At 35.6% G+C, this 22,960-nt stretch overlaps 1 protein-coding gene across 3 annotated transcripts in view; it reads left to right on the forward strand.

Annotated features, from left to right (window-relative positions):
• Positions 1-22,960, forward strand: part of LOC149936086 (cell adhesion molecule Dscam1-like) — a 176,078-nt gene that overhangs the window by 46,530 nt on the left and 106,588 nt on the right. For all 3 annotated transcript variants that reach the window (XM_090154039.1, XM_090154037.1, XM_090154038.1), the window contains exons 5-6: positions 8,032-8,325; positions 12,897-13,175. In XM_090154039.1, the coding sequence (XP_090010165.1) occupies positions 8,032-8,325; positions 12,897-13,175 (573 nt within the window). The remainder of the gene's footprint in view (positions 1-8,031; positions 8,326-12,896; positions 13,176-22,960) is intronic.

Genomic DNA, 22,960 nt, shown 5'->3' on the forward strand with positions numbered 1-22,960 from the left:
GGCCGTTGATAAGCTAAGCCACTCTCGACGTTCGACTATAGTGGGGGATATTTTTACCGCCTTTGGTTATTGGATATCGATCAATCCGCCACGGGGTAAATACCGTCGGTACGCTCTCCCCAGCTAGAATAATTAAGCTCACTTCACTTGTCACTCATGTAGGTACTTCGATGAAAGCATCTCATATGGTTCAACTTCTTTTTACAATCTGTAGAAGCGTGCAATAGCATTAAGATTTGTTGTTTAAGTCACGTGTATTCACTTGTTTGTAGAGTTACAGCATTTGACGATACGTTAGTATAGTTAAGAGATTTCTACCTAATGTTGAGAATTATGGATGTATTTTATATTTCATCACGTTACTTTAATAGTAGGCATCTATTTATAACAATGCGAGGAAGTTATGTTCTAACTTCCATTTAAATAATTTAAAAATTACATATAAATATAACATTACATAACAAGACAAAATTTAATTTAATATTGTGTGTGTCTTTGGGTAATTGAACAGGGCATTTTTCTCAAACGCTATTTAATCTAGAGTTCTGAACTTTTCAAGGTATATTTATTGGCTAGGGCACATTTTAATTTGTAAATTGCAATAAAAAGGAAAAGATTTTGCTGATTTCTAATAAAAATTATTTCACCCCCTTACCAAAAGATTCCATGGAAATTCTATAGAACTACATTCGGAATAGTTTATATAATTTCTATAGAAATTTGGGTCATTTTTCTATAGAGCTAGAATAATTACTATACTGAAAAAACCGGTGATTTTTATAGAAAGTGAGCGGAAACACGAGTTTTTTTAACAGAAAGTACAGGGATGGTTTTATAGAAAACCTAGGATATTTTTAAAGAAAACCTAGGAAATTTTTATAGAAAACCTAGGATATTTTTATAGAAAACCTTGGATATTTTTTATAGAAAACCTAGGATATTTTTATAGAAAACCAAGGATATTTTTATAGAAAACCTAGGATATTTTTATAGAAAACCTTGGATATTTTTATAGAAAACCTTGGATATTTTTATAGAAAACCTAGGATATTTTTATAGAAGACCTGGGCTATTTTTATAGAAAACCTTGGATATTTTTCAAATTTAAATATCTGTAGTACATCAAAGTTAGTCACTTAAATTAACAATAAAAATGTTGAGAGTTTTCACTCCCTGGTGCCAATTTATACTTCTATTTGGCAAATCTTAGCCCTTCGGGTGAATTCAAACCAATATTGGGGTGTTTTTCACCCTTAAATAACTATAGTACACCCAAGTGAACCACTTTTATCATTCCCCATTTAGAGTTTCCACTAACTCGTTGAAAGGACATCGCACTTCTTCTATGGGATTTGGCTTTCAACAGATTTTTTTCAAAATGAAACATGTTGCTAAGCTTGATCAAAGGAGCAAAATTGTCCCGTGCCATTTTTCCCTAGCTTCTATAGTTTGTCCAGTATCAGCGGTCAAATTGGACAACACTTAGTATAGTATATTTGTTAAAAGGAGTCACGGCTCATCGGTTAGCGCTCTACGCTCGCGCGTCGCTAGTCCGGGCTCACTATCAATAGAGTTTTCTTGCCAAGATTTTTACACCTCTACTTCATTATTTCTTTTCTCGCAACTTATTATTCGATGAATTTTCGTACGTGGAATTATTTATTAATCAATATTTTATGAGCAATATTAAAATAAAATAAATACTAAAGAAATCAGAATATATATGATTAACCGTTTCGTTGAACCCCACATTCAACACTCATAGGTAAGAAAAAGTCACTCAACAACTGATCAAACACCTATTTATCGATACAGCACATACTCGGTTAAAGTCACGGTCACACGACAGTTAAGACTCAATACTTAACCATTTATCTACTGAGTTCGTTCATCGTGCGATCAGAACGTCGTACGAACAGAACGAAACCAAGTACGACGCTCGGTTTTGGGAAGCACCCGGAATTTCGGCAAGAAACCTCTATTGATAGTGAGCCCGGACTAGCGTAAACATAGAGCGCTAAGTCACGGCCGTCTCGAGATCTGCTTCGCGCTCATAGCGGCCCAGGCGATCGTACGAAAATCGCGTATGGGAAATTAGTTCAAAAACTTCTCACATCGTTTTCTGGCGCTAGTCTAGCCCCCCCTTGAGAAAATTCGCAGCCATGTTATCGAATGGGAGGAACTGCGCGGAACTTTGGAATTTCAATTAATATCGCGTAATGTGTAATTTTTTGTAAAATATTTTTTTAGTAATATTTAAGTTAATTAATAATAAAAAAGTTAAACACCTCTTGAGATTTTTTAACGCAAAGTAAATTTTTGAAAAACGTTATTAAAATTTAGTCATTCTGGAGCCAGAAGTCGCCGTCGACGTTTTCTGTATATAAATGTAAACATAAACACGTTGTTCTCCTTACAGCTGTAATTTTGCTATGTAGTAACTTCCAGAGGCCTTTTATTTAATTTATTTTAATTAAAGTAGTGAAATAAATGAATTTTAATTAACTAACTGACACTTGGAAGATCACTATGAATGAAAATAGTGATGGAAACTTGGAAGGTATTTAAATCTGATAAATATAATAAACCAATGTTAATTTCCCACTGAATGATACACGACTAAAAATTTAGAAAACTAAAATTTACAACTTGAGTACTTTTCAAGAAAGAGGCTTATGCACAAGTTCTTTCACTTTCTCAAATTTTGCGGACAGAGTTTTGGTAATATTTGTGATAATTGGAAGTACGACCTTTCAGCAAATTAAATCAGCAATTTCATTCGGTGATTATTATTCAAATCACATTGGATGTAAGGGCATAGAGCAATTTTTGGCCACAAGTGGATTTCAATGTTTTTTTAAAGTGGCAGGTGAATCCCGGAGATAGGATACAGCTCTCTCTATGAATGTTGTTACTATAGCCATTAACATGATAAAGCTTTGCTGCGGATACCTAAGGTTTCCTCTGTCGGACAATTTTTTCAATCCAACTAATGGTGAGTCAGAATTAGGCTGTGATACATTTTCAAGGCACAATTCGCAAAAATGTTTTTCCTCTAGGATTTGTACTAGATAACCAGCCAAGTATGCGATACTTGCTAGCCGTAAGGTGCATCTCTGTGTATCTGGGTACTCATAACTTCAGATGGTAACGTAACTTAATTGCCGTTAAAAATAGTTGAAAATCCATCGAGTCTAGTATCAATCATGGCTGATAGATCTGTGAAGCTGTCTTGGGGAACGTTAGATGTTTTAGGTTTTGTTAATGATATAGTGCCTCTCTTAAGGTAGGATTCTAAACTGAATATAGTTTCTCTTGCATCAAGCATGTCATTCCCTCCAGCCATTTTCCTGAGAATGCTGAAAAACATTTCAATAGCATCGCTCGTTAAATTTCTTGTCAAGACAAACTGGAAACCAGATTTAAGGAGGTATGACACGCAAGATATTGTAGACAATGAAGTTATTCTAATAGATATTATAGATTCATATGTTTCCTTTGTCAATATTTTCTTTAATTTGCGGATCTTTAGACCTTGATAGTAATCACTTTTCTTAAAACAAATCTTGCGTGATGCGTAAGCTTGATTGACCCCAAAATCTTTTCTAGATATGTTCTTAGTCCATAATTTGCATAAACTTTCATCAACTGGAAACTGATGAAATTATAAATTGATATTCTTCTTAGATTCACAAAATGGAACACAACAAATTTTTGTGGTGGGCATTTTTGCAAATTAAAAATAGTCAATATTTTAAAACTTAAGTTTGAGAAATGTGAACTTAATTTAAAGAATAATAAAGGTATTTATTAAATAATATGAATAATATTGTGGTTATTTATTTAAAATTCTGATAAAAAATGCGAATACTGGTTTGAAAATTGTGAAAAACAAAAGAAACTTTGGTTAGGCTTAGCAATTAACTAATAAAACTCAATATAAGCATATTACTTTAATTAAATAAATGTTTTAAATGAAAACTTATTAGATAAAGATCAAATCATAAGATGTATATCCCAAACTTTCCAGAAGTTTTTGAAAAACAATGCAAAAAGGATTAACTAGTTGAATTTACCGCCATAGAAAACTATTAAATATCCCGCTAATTTTTTACATTTAAGGGGGGGCTCAGACAGCGCTCCTAGTGTTAAAAGAAGGTATTCGCGGAAATACATAGGAGAGGAAATCTTTGCCTGGGCCGCTATGAGCGCGAAGCAGATCTCGAGACGGCCGTGGCTAAGTGATGGGCCAAGACTTCTTTTAACAAATAGACTACACTAATTTTCGTCCACTTTTGACCGCTGCTACTGGCCAAACTATCGGAGCTAGGAAAAAATGGCAATGGACAATTTTGCTCCTTTGATCAAGCACAACAACATGTTTCAATTTGAAAAAAATCGGTCGAAAGCCAAACCCCATAGAAGAAGTACGATGTCCTTTATAAATCAATTTTGCAAATATAAACCCTTTAGGTGAACTCAAACAACATATTTGGGGTGTTTTTCAAATTAACCATAATAATTTTGAGCTTACACTTTGGTACCAATTGATACTTTCATTTGGCAAATTAATCTGGAGAATTCAAATAACCAACAATTTCTATAGAAATAACTGGAATATTTTGATATAACTATTGTAGAAAACACCATAGAAATCAATCCATTTAATTTCTATAGAAATAACTGGTATAATTTGATATAATAAATGCAGAAAACACCATAGAAACCAATCCATATAATTTCTATAGAAACAACTGGTATATTTTGATATAACTACTGTAGAAAACACCGTAGAAATCAATCAATATAATTTCTATAGAAATAACTGGTATATTTTGATATAATTATTGTAGAAAACACCATAGAAATCAATCCATATAATTTCTATAGAAAAAATTAGTGTATTTTCTATAGAAATATTTATAGAGCACTCTATAGGACATAGAAATCTATAGGCCCTCTATACGTTTCTATAAGATTTTATAGAAAACCCATAGAAATATTTTGTAAGGGCCGATAGGCGCTAGAAAAACATTTCAATAAGAAACTTGTAGAGCATACTCTCGAACCTACAAATACAAGTTGTTCCATCAAAAATTCAAAATTTTCACTTAGTTATTACGTTATGAACAAAACAAGTTGGTACTACCTAAAATAGTTTTTGCGGAGCCATTTCTAAAATAATTTATAGTGTACCTAAGAATAAGCTTTTTATTCAATAAAACAATAGCTCTTTCTATAAAATAATATAGACGCATACATGTATAAAAAGTGTTATTTTTTGGAGCGCGTGCTTCCTAATATTTCCGTGTAGAGGGTCTTGTGTGTTTTTGCGCGAGCTCAACAAAAACAAAAATATGCGCGCGCTCTCTAACTTAAACTGCACGATGAATCTAACATAATCACGTGACCTCTGGTATTTTATATAAAGAGCTATTAGGCCGAATTTTAATGATTTGTCGAAATATATTGGTTTCATTTAGTATTTAAAGTCACGTGTTCTGAATTTAAAATTCATTCTGACAATCTTGGTAAAGGCAAACATAATGCTGCTAGAGTTATTTTTTTGTGCAGAAGGTGCTATCCTAAAAGTAGACCTAGTCACCACACTATATGCCAAGCTGTTCATGACTTTGAAATTTATGGTAATGTAAATCCGAGGTTCCGAGGACCGGGTAATCATCCCATCAACATGGAAGATATCGCTCTGACCCATTTGGCTGCTTACCCTCGAGCAAGATTCAGGATCGCTAGCAATGACTTGGAATTGTCGAGGGTCATGTCTAGAGAGTTCTTGACCGCAACCACTTCCATCCTTTCTGAGCAACCCTCAATCAAGCACTGCATCATATGGCACGAATATTTAATTTTTGCAAACTTGCTCCTGAACATGACCCACGAATATCCTATTTTTCTACGTCTTCTGGTAGTATCTGATGACTGCTTTTTCTCGAGAGATGGCCGTTTGAAGCACCTAAACCAACACATGTGGAGTTACGTCAATCCTAACATCAAGAGCAATTTAGGCTAAATGTCTGGGCAAGTGTGGTCGGAAATAGTCTTATTGGACAGTTTTTCCCTTCACCTCAATTTAATGGGGAGAGCTTGTGAACGAGTTGGAAGAAATTCCATCTACTTAAGTTTCATCACGATGGTGCTCCAGCATATCAATACCGTAATGTTGTGTAATATCTCAACGTGGAATTGGCCGAAACGGTCTCGTTCCTTGGCGCGCGAGATCGCCCACTCGACGACTTCCTAAGGGGTTTCATATAGGATCACATATATCGAACACATTTCACCACTGTTGACGATTTAAACCAGATATGATTAAGAGATCAGGTTGCAATATGGTTACTCAGACCGAGATCTGCATCGCAGAAGAAAGATGAATTTTGGAACCATACCTGTAACTAATTATTTTGACCTTGTAACTTTTTTGAATTTTATTTATTTAACATCTTTTATTTAATGTCAATAAAACACAATATTACTATGCTTTTTTCATGGGCAAATAATATCTTCTGATGTATCTAGTAGGTCTAATGGTTTGATTTAATAAAGAAGTGTTATTATTATATCTTAATTTAGAAATGGATTCACAAAGGCTACTTTGAGTAGTACCAACTTGTTTTAATTCATGAACTAATATCGGGGGAATATCTTATTTGTAGGTTCGAGAGTAAGCCGCACATTTTATTTGACGCCTAACGGCGAGAAAATGATTTCACATTAAAAAGTTCCTTTGTCAATAAATTTCAGAACTCTAGATATAAGAGTTATTGAAAAAATGCCCTGGCCGATCTCCTTGAGACACCCTATATAGGCGAGACGACACATTATCTGTAGACACACAGTTTTCGTGCTTATACTTGACTACTGTAACAATTTTTGATACCTGACGTCTACTATGTCAATTGTTAGCATTAACTACTATTACTATAAATTATAAACATAAATACATAACCCCATCAATTGTAATTATAAATACGATAAACCCGAAATAAAAGCATGCAACACACTACGAAAGAATACTCCATGATTTGCTATAATGGCATCAATATATTAAGGGTTTGGGTGTGACAGGGATGGTATCTACGTATCTGGACTCTTCTAATCAAAAAGAGTCTGGCATCCCTAAATTGGCTTTTCACCGAATAACCCCTATAAATGTCAAAATATCACACATGCACCGCGAACCTATAACAAAAAGAAAACACACTACAAAGACAGCCGCCTTCTAGCAGTACTTCAAATAAAACTCAAATATGGAAAAGTAAAGTAAGGGATTAAAAAGGTGAGAGACTACCGAGACCGGTCAGGCTACCTTAATTGTTCAGCCACCGAATTAAGGAACAACAATTGACCTAAAAACGTAGACCAATGAGGCTTGGGGACCTATTGAGAGCTCTACCACCTTACCCGATTCTGGAAAGAGCGTTCCTTTCCACGATAAAGAAATCGGTCCGAATCGCAATTCAAAGCATACATAAATGTATTACTTTCTAACAAACGTTTCTATCAATGCGCATAAAAAAATTTGTTACACTTCCACTACATTATATATATATATATATATATATATATATATATATATATATATATGTGTGTGTGTGTGTGTAGTGGAATGTATATATTTACGGCAAACCACCAAACTTTATTTACATTTACCACAGTGGGCATTTGTTAGTACTTCAATTTTGAAAATAGCATCAACGTCCCCAGATCCACTAGTAGTGGACTACCTTGACTTTGGCAACAGAACGGTATTTAGAATTTGGCTCTTGGGTTTTGCTGCAATTCGTATCTATTTTTAAATATGTGCATATTAATTTGTATAAATATGCGTAAAATATATATATATATATATAATGTATATGTGTACCATGGTCCTTTTACAAGGTTTGGAAATATCCATTTTATTCTACAATCTCAATGTTTCGTGTCTACTCTGATTACCTTAATGGTATTGGGAATTTCCCCGAAATAGACTGTCTGTTAATTGTTAGAATTTCATTAATTTTGCCACAGAGCCACACAGCACAGTGCCTCCTCGAATAACTCATCGAGAATCGGAAGTGCGAGGTCGGGAAGGTGACCAAATGATTATACCGTGCGCCGCTCAAGGATCCCCTCCGCCCGATTACAACTGGTTCCGAATGATAAACGGCCGAAGACGAGGGGTCAATATAGGTCAGAGAATTATCCAAACTTCCGGGTCCTTGACAGTCAGACACGCTCAGATCGAAGACGCTGGACAGTTCATTTGTGTCGTCAATAACAGCGTTGGACAGGAAATCGCTACCACCGAGGTCATTGTATCAGGTATATCATTTAAATAATTTATTTTTAATTCATAAGCTTCTTCGTATGTACCCTAAGCGTACATACTAGGTAAACATTTATCATTCATCACACTGAAATGATTAAGTAATATTTAAATTATCGTTTCACTTTTATGTCAAAGGAATATTTAATCTTGCGGAAACTCGAATCAAAAACGAGTAATTCAAATTTTAGTAGTTTCCTTTTAATTCTTGGAAACATTACTTTTCCCGTTACCAATCAATATTGAAGCTAAAAGGACAAACTTTTGAATTATTTCTCGGAAAGTAAACATCCGGGAAGGAGAAAGAAATTAAAATGAAACGGGGAGCATCGTCGGATATAGAAGAGGGTGAGGTCGGTCGAAGAAAAAGCCTATTCGGACAAGAATGAAAAAATTTCCGATGAAGAAAATATTTGAAGTAAAAGTTGACAAGACGAAAAATGTGTTTGTGACATCAGCCGACGATACATCGCCGCTGCTCAACGTTTATCGGCTGATCGGAAAACTGTTATGAAATATTACTTCTTGGCCGTCTCTTTCTTATTGGTTTGTAAAAATGTTTCCATAAAGTCTTAGGCCCTTCGATACGAGGGTTAGATTTTGGGGAAGGCGATGGCGTCTGAATGGGGATGGTGATGGGAGAGGGGGGGGGGCGAAGAGACCCCGGGAGCGTCTCCGAAAATACGAGTCGCCCATAGCTTCAAGATTAATGACAAAATTCGGAGCCGAGAGTGATGTTATTTTGACCGGTACTTTTCAAGCGGAAAAACGACGACCAAACTCGCATCACGTCTTAAGCAAGGATAAAGATGTTTTCGGTTTTCATCTCTGTTGGAGTACGAAACTATAAATCGACGTTTTGTTTCCTACGTAAACACGAATACGAGTGTTTATATAACAAAATGTTGATAGGTGTTTAAAGATGATAGTATGATTTCTATATCTAAATGTTCATATATTTCCGGTAAATGAGGTATTTTTCTTTTGGCTTGATAATAAGAGTTTATTTCTTGTTAATCTAGAAAGATATTTTACTAAGTATCATGAACTTCTAACACCGCCCCAATTAAGGAAAATAATTTTAAGCGAACTCGTAAAGTTTTAATGAGTCTTTTCCGCTTCTTTTTAATAAAAACAGTTTTGCGATTTGATAACTTTCTAGCGCTAAGATTATGTTTATAAACTAGAATGTATATCTAGATAATAGGCAGAGATAGTCGAAAAAAATGGGTAGGAATGATGACGGAACCTTTATAAATTTTAGACTGCACTAACAATAATGTTTATTACTATATTAGGTTTGGTTTTATTCAACGGATTTCCTTTCTTTTATTTAATCTACCATCTAAGCGGGACCAGCGGTAAAAACAGGGGTTTTTGGGTGGGGTAAATATATACTATAAATTAACGAATATAATAAATATGAAAACCGAGTAGATAGAGTAGATGCAAGCCTATTAGATAGAGTATGAATTAAGAGCATTAAAAGTCTGGCAAAATAATGGCTTTTTTCATGAAACTATTTTCTCACTTAAGTTACACCGTGACGTTAGTACCTCAACCACCGTCATTCCTAATAACATCCGCCTATAGCAACCCAGTTTTAAAAGTCAACTAAGAACTAACGATTAAACCGAAAAGGCTCGAGTGCAAAGTCCATAAGTTGTGAAATAATTTTTAATCTCTAGCTGCTCTTATTTGAAAAATGCTCTTAAAAAACGTAGGAAGTCTAAGGCCATCTATTGATCAGATAATGAAGTTACTCGGATGTGTATTAATGTTAAATGCCGACCGCTTTAGTTGTCTCAGCTAACATTGATTTTGAGTATAAGGAAAATAAATACATTCATCTTTAAAGTAATGATTTTAAATTCTTGAAAAGTAACTCTTTTAAATTATTCTCTGGAAACGATAAATTATTTATGTTGAATTGTTCAACTCTTCCGTTTACGATTCGTTCTCTCAATCGAAATATCTATGTAAATAACACCCCATTCAACTTAAGCGTATTCCTTTTAGGTAGTTAGACGCAAGCCTCTCCAATTTGTCGTATTTACGCGGAATTAAAATCGTTCACATTCGTAGCAATTTTCTACAAAAGAATAAGCGTGAGAGCGAACTGGGAAAGGTCAAGAGCCTTTCTCGGGGCTGAATTAAATATTCCATTCTTTTCGAGGAGAGGGCGCCTACATACTTTATTCGTAGTAAAGAGAAAGCGAATTATACCGCGGGGATCTCGGCAGAAGTCGAGTGCGAATAAAATGCGCTACGGAACTCATTTGCCATTGGAGAAGCGAGTGGCCACGAGCCGCGAGCCTCGAGGGAGATGCGGCGAAATGGAGGCTGTTTCAACCGACGTCCGAACCCCTTCGCATCGTTTTCAGAACTCCTCAGATTCTATCTGGTTATGCTAGAATTGATATGAGTTAAAAAAATCGAGATGGTTTCCATTTCTTCAACCAGTCAAGGAAATAACTCTTTTCTACGATCCGTCTCTACCCGTAAAGAAATATATAGATGAAATAAGGAGTTGGACGTGTAGGGAAAGATATTTTTTATTCGCATTGGAGGGAGAAAAAGCGAATAGGGTGCTCGGTGTTATACCCGTATAAGGGGCCTGTTGACCTAGAAACCGATAACCTTTTTAACCCCCTCCTCGGCAGCCCTTCTTCGGCTCAGTCTTGACCCGGTCCCTCCGGGATTCCCACCGCCACCACTAGCGTATATCGAGAGGCATCTGAAAGTCGCTATAGAAGTCGCGGCCCAACTTCAATCACGGCACCTCGACGAATAGAGTGGCTCGAAGCTGTAGTCGTTCGCCGCGAGTACCTAACGTATCCGTTCGTACCACTTGAAAATGGCGTGAGGTTCCCGTTATCCAGTTGCGGTAGTCGGCTAGATTCACACTCTCCGGAACCTTGCCACTGACATTCTGGAAAGGCGAAAGAAACGAGCTCGCAGTTGAATCGATTTTTCCTCCGAGGAGGCGCTACGCCGAGAAGCGTTATACCCCTTCTGGAGAGATTGGCAACCTAGAAGTTCGAAAGGACCGGCTAGATAGCGAAGAAAAAGTGATTGTTCCGTAGTATCACCAGCAACCGTGGGAAAGAAAAGTATCGCTTCTTCCAAGATCGTCGAGAAACAAAGAGAATTGAGATCCTTCTCGAAAGAATGATATCCAGCAAGTCGAAACGAACGGAGGGAGACGGAAAACCACCCGATTCTCACTAACCTCCCGCAGGAAGTGGTCTTCAGTCGACCGTCGAAAACCCATCTCCGGCGCGTTGACCGTGGTGAAGAAGCAACATTGGTCCCTCGGCTGCCTTGGAAATGTTATCCCTTAGTTTTTAAGAAGACGTAGGTTAGCCTTGTTTTTTTCGTATTATTGGGTAAAAATAAAGTCCTCTAGCTCTATACACCCTCGAAGCTTTTCTTCCTCAACTTCGACTATTGTTGGCAAGTGGGAGATGCTGAGAAGTCGCGCTCGCGTAGGGAGGCTCTCGAGGTTAAGAAATATGTTTCGAGTGGCGAAATCTGACAGCCGGAAAAGTAGGTTAATGTTTTGGAGTGCAATCCGTCGTAACGTGTCACTCAACGCGATATTTACGACAGATTTGGCTCAAAAAGCAATAACCACTAAATAATAGCCCGAATTTTTTCCCAACCCCCTCTTCCGCTACACGGCGTACTTATCGTAGCTGCCTAATCTATATCTCGCATATATACGTACGTATTCGTGGTTTCGTTCCCCTGACAAATAGTAAGCGGACCACGTATTTTTTTACCCCTCCACATCGAACAGGAGGGGGGAAGAAGGCTTTTTACGCGAATTTTTATGTTTATGGGGTTTGGGCGATATGTCCGCATCTTCGGATGTATTTTTTATTTATCGCTCAAGGTCTCTTGAAATATTCACGACCTTATTCAACGGGCGCTCCAGCGCCCAAATCCACTTTTTCAGAAGCCTCAAGCATTCGGGGGAAGGCTTGAAATATAGGAACGGTACGAGAAACCTATACAAGTACATTGGGTATCGATTGGTATCTCGAAGGGCACGCCGCTGGGCATAATGGTCCTTCTTAGACGCTTTAACGAACAAAGACATAACGTCTTGTTGTTATTTTGTTGAAAAACGTCTTCCCCAGTGATTAGGGTTATAAATTGTCTATATCATCGCTATATAGACAAAATAACAATTTCTTCGGCGTTGACAGTACGTAAAGCTCTGAGAGAAAATCACGTAAAATATATCATACGGCCTATAAGGGTTTGGTTATATTTGCAAAACCTTTGATATAAGCTAACTTCTCGGGTAGTTTCAAATGAGATTTATCTCTATTGAAAGTCGACTTCCGTTAGGGATTTCACCAGAAGTCCGGAATATTAAGCCTATAAATACCTCTAAATCGGTAAACCAATAAAAGATCAATCTCCCTTATCTCAGAGGCAACAAATAACTAAAAAGTCGTCGTTTTTTCCCCAACAAAACGTAGATAGTAATATAACAACAACAACGGGAGAAGTCTAAGAAGAAATAAAAACTTTGTCTGGTTCTTTCTTTATTTAGTCGCTCTACGGGCAACTGTATCCCCATCGGAACATCGTGCCCAGCTCGGCCAATCTGTGACATTTAATTGCTCAGTATCGGGTCGTCCCGAGCCGAGTGTCACCTGGGTAAAGAACCTGCTCCCTCTGGAGACCAACGGTGGCGGCAGAGTCCGGATCGCCGCTTTGTCCAGGCTGCTGTCCATTAGCAACGTCCGCCGGGAGGATAAGGGCATCTACCAGTGCTTCGTTTCCAACGGATTCGATTCGGCCCAAGGAACCGCTTCCCTGCTCCTCGGAGGTAAGAAGATATTTCTCTAGTTCGACTCGCCAAAGGTTATTAATGCTATTTATCACCGGGCTCTGGTCTCGTAGCGTGTGAGCGCGCCCGGCGCGTGAACGTGCGTCGGGGAGAAGTCGAAAGGAAAGGAAATGGGAGAGAGCGGAAGGTCGAGAGAGAGAGAGAGAGAATAAGAGGAAACTCTGCCTTGTCGTGACTAAGATTTGTGGTCTGTTTGCATGAGCAGTCGGGCGTAGAGCTAAGCTTCGGAACCCTAAGCTCTTAAAAGTTGATTCCCTCATTACTCACACACTCGCCCTGACCCTTCTTCTCTTTCGCTACCCCCCCCCCGTTGCGTTCCCCGCGTTGCTCCCCATCTTCGGAGACGCACCCCTCCCTCTCCGTCATTACTTGGACTTCACTTTCTTTTGTTTTTGCTGGTGCCAGGGGTAAAGACTTGATTAATTCGCCTTTATTCATTTATGGCGGAAAACGCCTGTTTATCGGTGTAGACGAACCTTACATAGCAAACCCTAGAAGCGCTTGAAACTTTAGCAAATTCTGGGATGTACGTTGGATAAAATTCTAAGCTCTTCTATATACTTTCCCTTTCCCAATTTTTATTTCGAAAGATTATTATAATCGTACCAGTAATTTCGCGGTTGGTAGTCACTATGTATCTCACTTTGAGATATGTGTGCCGGAGTGAACAAAATTTTTCCCTTCAAAGAACTTTCTAAGATATGACTGGGATTTTCGTCCTACGCGCCAAATGAAAATGAATGGTGCTAGAGGATCTGGCTTTAATTACTTCCGTTTTAATTAACTTTTTGACTGTCTGCCATCTGGTCTGGAATCGCTTTCATCGCGGTTAATTATCGTGTTTTTAACATGTTATGTCATGTGTTTATTATTTACACAAATTAAATTTATACGGGTGTGTCCATAGTTACCCGTTGTTTATAGTAATTAAAAAGCTCTTGGCTATGTCGTACGTAAATATTATTCTAGGCTAGACCTTCTGTTTAATTCTCAGTCTTAATCGAGTTAGAATGGAAGTAAGTTAGACATGGAAAGTAAAACATAGAAATTATGTCAATTTAAAACTCGGATAATATAGCTTGACACGACCGAAAATATAAACAATGAAATCGAGCCTTTTTTGGAACAATTCCTGGAAAAATTTTTTTACGAGGAAACCATGTTTCTTTATTTACGTATTCATTTTGACATAAAATTGCTGAAATATGAAATTGAAAGGGGACTTATTTTTAAAAGAAGTATGTTCCATATTTGAAGTGGATCAACCATTTCCCCATTTACGCACACCAGGCTTAACTAAGAATGTTTTTATTCTAGACGATTTTTAGAGTTGCTACCAATCGTTACGTTAAATACAAGTCGTAAAGCGTCTCGCAAACAATTTCTAGATCTAGTTTCTATTCGCTTCAATTTGTAGAAAAATAAAACTAATTTACTTTAGACCAATAAACACTATAGAGACGAGTCGTTTTCTAGCTCGTATCGAGATTTACGATAACACCAATCTCGGCGCTGCATGACAGATAGAATATGGCCCTTGTAATACGATTTCACAGCCCTTAGTCCACACCCTTAGCCAATGTTTGTACGATAAGGCCAATAACCTTCGGTACGTGCATTTCTTTTTTGTATGTGGACTGGTAAAGTAGACACGCGATAAATTATTTGGGTCTTTATTAAAGACGATTTAATAGGATTTGGCAGCGGCCAATCTCCATCAAAACGCCCTTTTTGGTCCCACGAATACCATCGGCACCGCCAGGATCTCGGAGCACCCCGCTTAATACCGCGGGTTTCTCGAGTAGTACCTGACTAAGGCTATCATCGTCAAAACAATGATCGTTATCTTAAGTCTCGGGCTGCAACTAGGGCCGGGTATCGCGTAAATGCGGGTGGGCGAAGAGGGGCGGGAGGCTGAGTATCTTCGGCGGCTATAGCGCCTCCATCACCACTCCCTTTAATAACTAGACATCTTTGTTTTGGGTGCGACGTATTATGCCGGAGGTTCGATGGCAGGTGTCCTCTTTCTCAGACATATACCCTCTCTCCGTAAACTTTGTCTCCGATCCCAATAACTCCTCGCTAAGCCCTCCTTACCAAAATAAATTGGGGCCTATAAGGAATCTCGGAACCAATTTTTCGTCTAACTAATAGCCGTATTGATTTTGTCCAAGAGGGTCATCTATTCCTTAAAGCGAAATTCTTAATGAAGTTATTTCGTGTTCGACTCCTTTTAGGTCAATACGAAATAATTCGCGTTTCGTTAAATAAAGCCATTTGACTTCACGGTTATTATCGTTTTGTAGAACTTATACAGAAGTTTTAAAATAAAATCCACTATTGCTAGAGTTCGGCGTTTGGATAAAAATTAACCGCTTATTTTATTTTTATCCATAACCTACAATTATCCAAAAAAATGCATGCTAAATCGTGGTTTATCCATGGATAATATCCATAAATAAACAGTTAACCAAAATATTTACGATAAATCGAAATTTTGTCAGTTAATTTATCTGTTACGCAGAGCTCTAACTATTGCACAGTTTTTAATATTTAATTTGCGCGCTACGCACGTTTGGACTCGATCGCACGAGTCTTCGTCATAATCATATTTATTTCCTAGGAAAGAAATGAGTTCGTCATTTCCGTTTTCTACCAACCAACATGATTTTTAGTAACAATTGTGAATTTCATTAAAAGTAACTTATTCGATGGTTTACTCAAGTATAATTGAAATATTTACGCGTTTACCCAATTTTATTTGAAATAATTAATAATTTTTCCCAATTTTACTTGAAGTAGCTAATATTTATTGGTTTTACCCAAATTTGTTCGCTTTCATCCGTATTTAATTGTAGGCATGCAAAATTACCTATAAAAGCCCAAAATTGTCAAAATCGCTGTCATTTGGCGACTATTCTTTATTTTACCCAACTAGGCTCATTTTTAGCGAAATCTCTTCATTTGGCCCAATTTTAATATTTTTTTAATTTTTTCTCCCAATTTTGGTCTATTTTAGCGTAATTTCTTTATTTCACCCAATTTAATGAATTTAATCCAATTCGATTTGATATAAATAATTGTTAATGAATTTCACCCAATTTTATTACAAATTACTTATTTTCAAAGGTTTACCCAATTTAATCCAAATATTTAATTTTTAAAAGGTTTTTACCCAACTTTATTTGATAGAAATAATTTTTTATGGTTTTCATTTATTTTTTTATTTATTATTTATCAAGTAAATAATATTTTAGAACTTTTAGAACTCAAACTACTACGGATATAGATTGGAAAATAATGCGGTTTTTGATCGAAACTACTGATTTTTTTAATTTTTTATACTTTTTTTTTACAAAATTTAAAGATTTTGCTAATTTTGATCTATTATTTTCGAAATTAGGAAAATAATTAAACAAAAGCAATTTATCTATATAAATAAATTTCCATCAATTCCTATCAATTTTGATCGTTTTGGATCGAAACTATTGATTTTGATAATTTTTTTCAGGGTTATTAACATTTTTCAATTTTGAAAAACAAAAATTTAAACAACTTTGAGAACTTAGTTTATTTGTATATAATTTTTACAAAACTTTAAAATTGGGCTAATATAGATCTATTATTTTCCAATTTTGGTCAAGTTTGATCAAATTGACCAAAATAAATACTTTGTTTTTCAGAAAAAACGCAATTTATCTATGCATTAATCCAATTTTACACAACTTATAAATTTCCGTCAATTCCTATGATTTTTGATCAAAACTACTGTTTTTGATCAATATTTTTTTCAATGTTTGCATTTTTTTTCTCACATTTTTTCCAATTTAAGCGATATCGGTTCATTTTCACCCATTTGGTTCAAATTCATCAAAATGTGATCAATTTTTATAAATTTTTTTATAATTTTGGTATTTTAATTTTTTTTTAATTTTTTTTTAAATTCTTTACAGGGGGAGAGGGACCCTTGGAAACGGTCAAAATCCCATGTTATTTTCAATAGGAAAATTTCTATTTCATGTTGTCAAAAACATTTTTCGTTGCCATGGCAAAACCGTTGCCCATTGAATAAATTCCCTTTAGGATTTTTCAAGTTACATGAAGGTCTACCAATCCCCGAGTTTGAACGAAATCGGTGTGTAACACCTCGGGTCGTCTCCTTGTTAGTTGTATGTAATAGGCTTAGCCAGTTTTCCATAGAACTTATACATATTTGGTTTTAACGATTTCTCGTATTTTAAAGTAAATTTTTTAAACATAAAATAATATAATATAATATAATATAATATAATTTAATTTAATTTTTCAGAATCTTCATTAACATTAGTTATAGTAACGGGTTTCTGAAATAAAGTTATCTGACTTCATGGTTATTAACATTGTTCAGAGCCTGGATGAATATAATATATATATATATATATATATATATATATATATATATATATATATATATATATATATATATATATATATATATATATATATATATATAAAATATTAAATTTGGTATTTTTTTTCAATTTTAAATATACAATCGGGTCTTAATGAATTGTAAAAGAAGTTATAAGACCTCGATGTAAAGTACTCGCTATATTGAATATGTGACTAAGTATATAAATCTTTGAAACTACGATCCTCTACAAAGAACTTGGATAAAATGATAATTTGAATAACAATATCCCTAGGCCTTAACGAGTCTATATAGAATGAGCTAAAATCTTTCGAGGTCTTTTATTAAATTTTTGATGAAAAGCGAGGCCGCTGCGACTGACCTTAAACCCTTCATTGATGAATAATAATTTCCTGGCGCTTTAAAAATTCAACTACGCCAATATAGAGAACGTGTCTTTTAGCCGCGTGAAAGGGGTGAAGGAAAAGCGATGTTTATGAAGCCCCGTAATGAAGGGGCTAAGCGCTAAAAATCCTTTTAACTTTCATCTTTCCGTCCTCCAGCCGTCTTTAGGACGCTATACCGCGACAAACCCGGCTCGGCTTTTTTCTTCCAAAGGATCATTGTTCTCCACGGCGTGAAGACGACGCTCGCGCTCGTAGCCGTTCGTTTTAAATCCTTAACTCGTCAATCCGGGCATCCAGCGCTCTTCGCTTCGGCATGAAAACAAAACCCTTTTCAAAGGAATAAATGTGTCTCGGAATTTCTTTGAACGAGCCGGGCTTAAAGAGGCTTCTTCTTGGCGTTAAAGCGGCTTTTTTCTTTGAAAAGAAAGAGAGATTGTATATTTCTTCCCTTGTTGCTTTTAGCGCGAGTTACTAGGAAAGGCTTATTCTAAAACTTTTTATTACTATACTAAGAAAAGGAATAAGAAATAAGAAAGGCTGGTGGTATGTGGGGGCACGTAGTTTACCCACTAACCAAGAACTCTCCAAGTCAAGACCGTAGCTTTCTACGAGGTTTCACGTGTTATTTATTAACCTGCTTGAGGTTCGTTTGGTATCAGTAAGATACAAAGTATTTTAAGGAAATAATTTATAACCAGCAAAAGTAACTAGATTTATGTGTATATTAACAAATATCGGAGAATCGAACTTTTAACTGGTTACTATATTATGTTATTTTTCGATTTAATATTATCAAATATAAGAAGGGTTTGTAGGCGCCGATAATGTAATAGTAATTGCGAAACACGGTTAAATTAAAAAAAAAATTGGGGGTTTTGTGTTGCAACGAAAGTTATGAAACTTGTAACAATTTGCTTCGAGGCCAATTCAACTTTTGAGATCAAAGCACTAGATAAATTCGGAAATTTGCCGTTTCAGTTTTAATTCCCAAGGTGCTGTTGCATTGAAGGAAAAACATTTTTAAGGTATACTGTAGGTATTGTCTGTCTCACAAAGTTAAAAAAAAATTGCACGTATTGGAAAAGTTATTTTCAAAAATCCTTCAAGACGTGAGGTAACTAAACAGAAAGACAATGATGAATGTGCCCAAATTGGTTAGTCGTGGTATACCACCTATATTTGAAATATAAAGTAGTAAAAACAGGAAATAGATGATTAATATTGGAAAACACGTTAAAGTACTGATGTTTTTATATCATATAAGGTAAATTTAAATTTTATTAAGTGCATTTTCTTACTAAATATAGGTGGCACATCTATCATAACCAGCTTAGTTTAAAAAAATATTGAAAATATTAGTACGTGAACCGAATAATTGTAAGGAAATAAAATTTAAATAAAAGGAGTATCCTACACTTAATATAGATAGTTCTCTGATCATACGCAGTTTTGAAAATGTATGCTTTTTTGCCGGTACTGAAAATTTTATTTAATGAATGCATGAAGGGTTGGTCTCCATTCTCTTACGCAATATATAACCCGGTGACCTGGAATAATGACATTAAAAGTCGCTTGCTGACTTGTGCCTATGGTTGTACCTTGGGTATTGGCCTGGCTGATCATTATTATATTTTAAAATAATTAAAATATATGGTTTGTTAGTATTCTTCACTTAATGTATTTGTCTCCTAATCATTAAAAATTTTAATTTTTAATTCACGCATTCGTAAAGAAAAATAATTTAGTTAATATTTCAAAACTCGGCGGAAATATGGAGGTATTTATAAAGATAATTACTTAAATATGCATTATATTAGTATTATTCACTAATGATAACGCCGTATTGTCTACAGCTAAAATGTTACACGTTATAGTTCTATTTTGATCTTAACTTAAAGATGAATCCCGCTGTCTGGAAAAAGTACATTCTAACTACGAGATGAATACATATCATTAACGAAAGCTAGAAATAGCGGAATTCAAAAAAGAACCAGCCAACGAGCCATTCTGGGTAAGGCTATAGCTTTTGATCGCAAAAGTAGAAAAAAGATACTCGTAAACAGCCGACAATTTTCTCCCATTTCATAATAAGGTTTTTTCACCTCTTTTCGTGTTATTTAGATATTAGTGGCCTCATTTTCGTCTCTATCCCCGCATATTTTTAGGATCTTTTTCTATGACGCGAAGGAGTGGAAATGATATTTTCTCCTCCTTTGGATGGAGTAAAATAGGGCACGCATATGTGAGGATTCTTTTAGAAAATATAACGCGTTGCAATCTAGTAGTTAGGCCTATTTTTGTTCTTCCAGCCCAACTATTTTGGCAACCTAGCACCCTTATTTCTTCATACACAATATCCGATTAGACGCGCCAATGCAGATGGTTCTGCTCGTCTAGATTCCGTCTAGATCGGCAAATAGAACCCGAAGAGCCGTTAGCCAATTCTCTCGGGTGATTTAAGGCTGGCCTCTGTTTTTGAGAGCTCTATAATTTATCCTTCCCCCTTTTGATCCCCCTCCCGCGCTTTACAGAAGCCGTAGACTTTCTCGATATCAACTCGCGTATAATGTTCCAAGAAATCTTATTGCATTCGATTCTCTCCCGCCTGAGTTTATTCCAGTATGTTTTCGAGTTTCAGAAAACATTTACAAAAGATAGCGAATGGTTCACAGTTGGAAGCCCGTTATGCCTTGGATGAGCGACATTATACAGCGGAAAAGTTTCTGGAATTAGCTCGTATTCAGAATTTATGTATTTTTATTTAATGCACGACATACGAAGACCGTTTTGCGTATATTTATAGTCTCTAGACATTCAAGTCCACCCCCCCACATTGGATGACCTCGATTTTACCAAGATTGTATCGAGGTTGACAGTTAATATTTTGGCAGCATGACGTCATGATTCACAGAAAAATACCACGCCCCTCCATCGTGTAAACTTTTCCCCTCCTCGTGGTAAATATGTACGTAAGTAAGTGGAGGATATCTTCATGGAATTATGAAATCAAAGACTACATTCTGGTTTAATGACTACGATGAGACGGACCGCGGCCACCACGGCTTAGTTTACAAAAGGGGGAAGGAAACACGTCAATTAGGAACTCCATGAGATACTGGATCGCTTTGTTTTTCTTTTAAGTTGAAGAACATAGTGGCAGCCCGTTTCGGGGATTGGGAGAAACGCTGGAAACCGTCTTAGCCGGGATTAACTATACTGCTGAATTTCTGAACTGTCTGAACTACTGAATTTAGAAGGAAACTTTCTATAAATCCTATTATTTGAAATTTTTGACTATTTTACTGAATGCTGAATTTCTGTATTCGAAAATTCAAATCGCTTCATTTCAGCTTCTGTACGGTTCTTGAACGGTTTCTTTTCGGTTCTTTCTGAACTTTTTGACTATTTGGCTTAATGCTGAATTTCTGAACTCAACATTTCAATAACGCATTTATAGCCGTCAGAACCGTTCTGACGGCTATAAATGCGTTGCTGAAATTTCGGGTTCAGAAATTCAGCATTCAGAAAAATAGTCAAAAAGTTCAGATAATAGGATTTATAGAAGGTTTCCTTCTAAATTCAGCAGTTCAGAAATTCAGCAACATAGTCAATCCCGTCTTAGCCTTCTCCCAAAATATAAATAAATATATTCTTGGTTCTACCAAAAAAATGTTTGTTCATCTTAGCCACGTTAAATTACCCGTTAAATTTAAAAACGACGTGATATCCGCCTCTTGTATACGCTCCTAATTAAAAATCAGCCAAACATGAAATTTGCATATTAGGTCATAAAGTCCTCTAGAGAGCGAGAGAGCGACAAGCAAAAATGAAAGAACGACGTCTCGCACCCTTTCCAACTTATCTTACTTTAAGGTGTCGCTTTAGCTAAAGATCTTTTATGAAAGAATAAGAAACCTTGTCCTCGGAATCAGTATAAATTGCTAGTGGAGGGAACGCAAATTATGCTAAGGTGATTATCTCGATGGATTTGAATGTTTGAAAGGTTATAAAAGTATAATTTTCACTTACCTAAGCCCTAATTAAAAACCTAATAATTATTTTGTTTTAGTGTGTGTGTTATACTTCGTTATACGTTCGAAATGTTTTGAGCCAATTTTTAATTAGAATTGGAATTTTTTTCCAATTGTAGAGTTAACTAGATTTTTAAAATTGAAAATTTAGTGAAATTTTAAAATTTTAATTATGTATCTCTAATGTGACTGATTTCAAACAATTTATCAAAAAATTAATTATGGATGCTCACAATTTTTCATAGTTTTTACCTTCCTATATTATGCTTTATTACGTCGTATTGTTAAGAAAACATATTTCCTTAATGTATTGGATTTAAAGTTACAAAATTTGAAACTTTACTCAATTTAATGGTATTGAAATCGAATTATGGAATGTATACTAAACATATCTAAACTCTCTAATCACTAAAAATAGGTACATTTCTCAGTACATTTTCTAGAAACTGACCGTATAAATCGCTATCAGTATTTATCACTGATAATTTGTGGAACACTTTAGATAAATCCTCAAACGTACAAAGATATATTTTAGGATCCATTGGCGGTACCAAGTCTTTCGAATCAGAAAGGGGGTGTTGTTAAATTTGACTGTGAAAGGTTTGTCAGGATTTGAAAACGCCTTTATTAACAGTGTGATTAGCTATTCCCTTTATTATTTCTAAAGGAACTTTGTATACTCTATGCTGAATTGAGGTTATTCCATAGTTTTGTCCTCAGATATATGCTATATACATTATATTACCATCTCATTCTTCATATGCTATTCATAGTTCCTTAATACATGTATAAAGATAATATTTGTGGAGACGTATAGCGCCAAATATTTAGAACTTTATAAATATTTACTTCACTCTATAATCAGAAAACGTGAACAACGCGATACGTAATATATTGGGGGCAATAACATTATAGTATAATATAAAAACAAAGTAC

The sequence above is a fragment of the Leiobunum rupestre genome, chromosome 7 (assembly GCF_980474605.1).
Source record: "Leiobunum rupestre chromosome 7, qqLeiRupe1.1.hap1, whole genome shotgun sequence".
Lineage (NCBI taxonomy): Eukaryota > Metazoa > Arthropoda > Arachnida > Opiliones > Sclerosomatidae > Leiobunum > Leiobunum rupestre.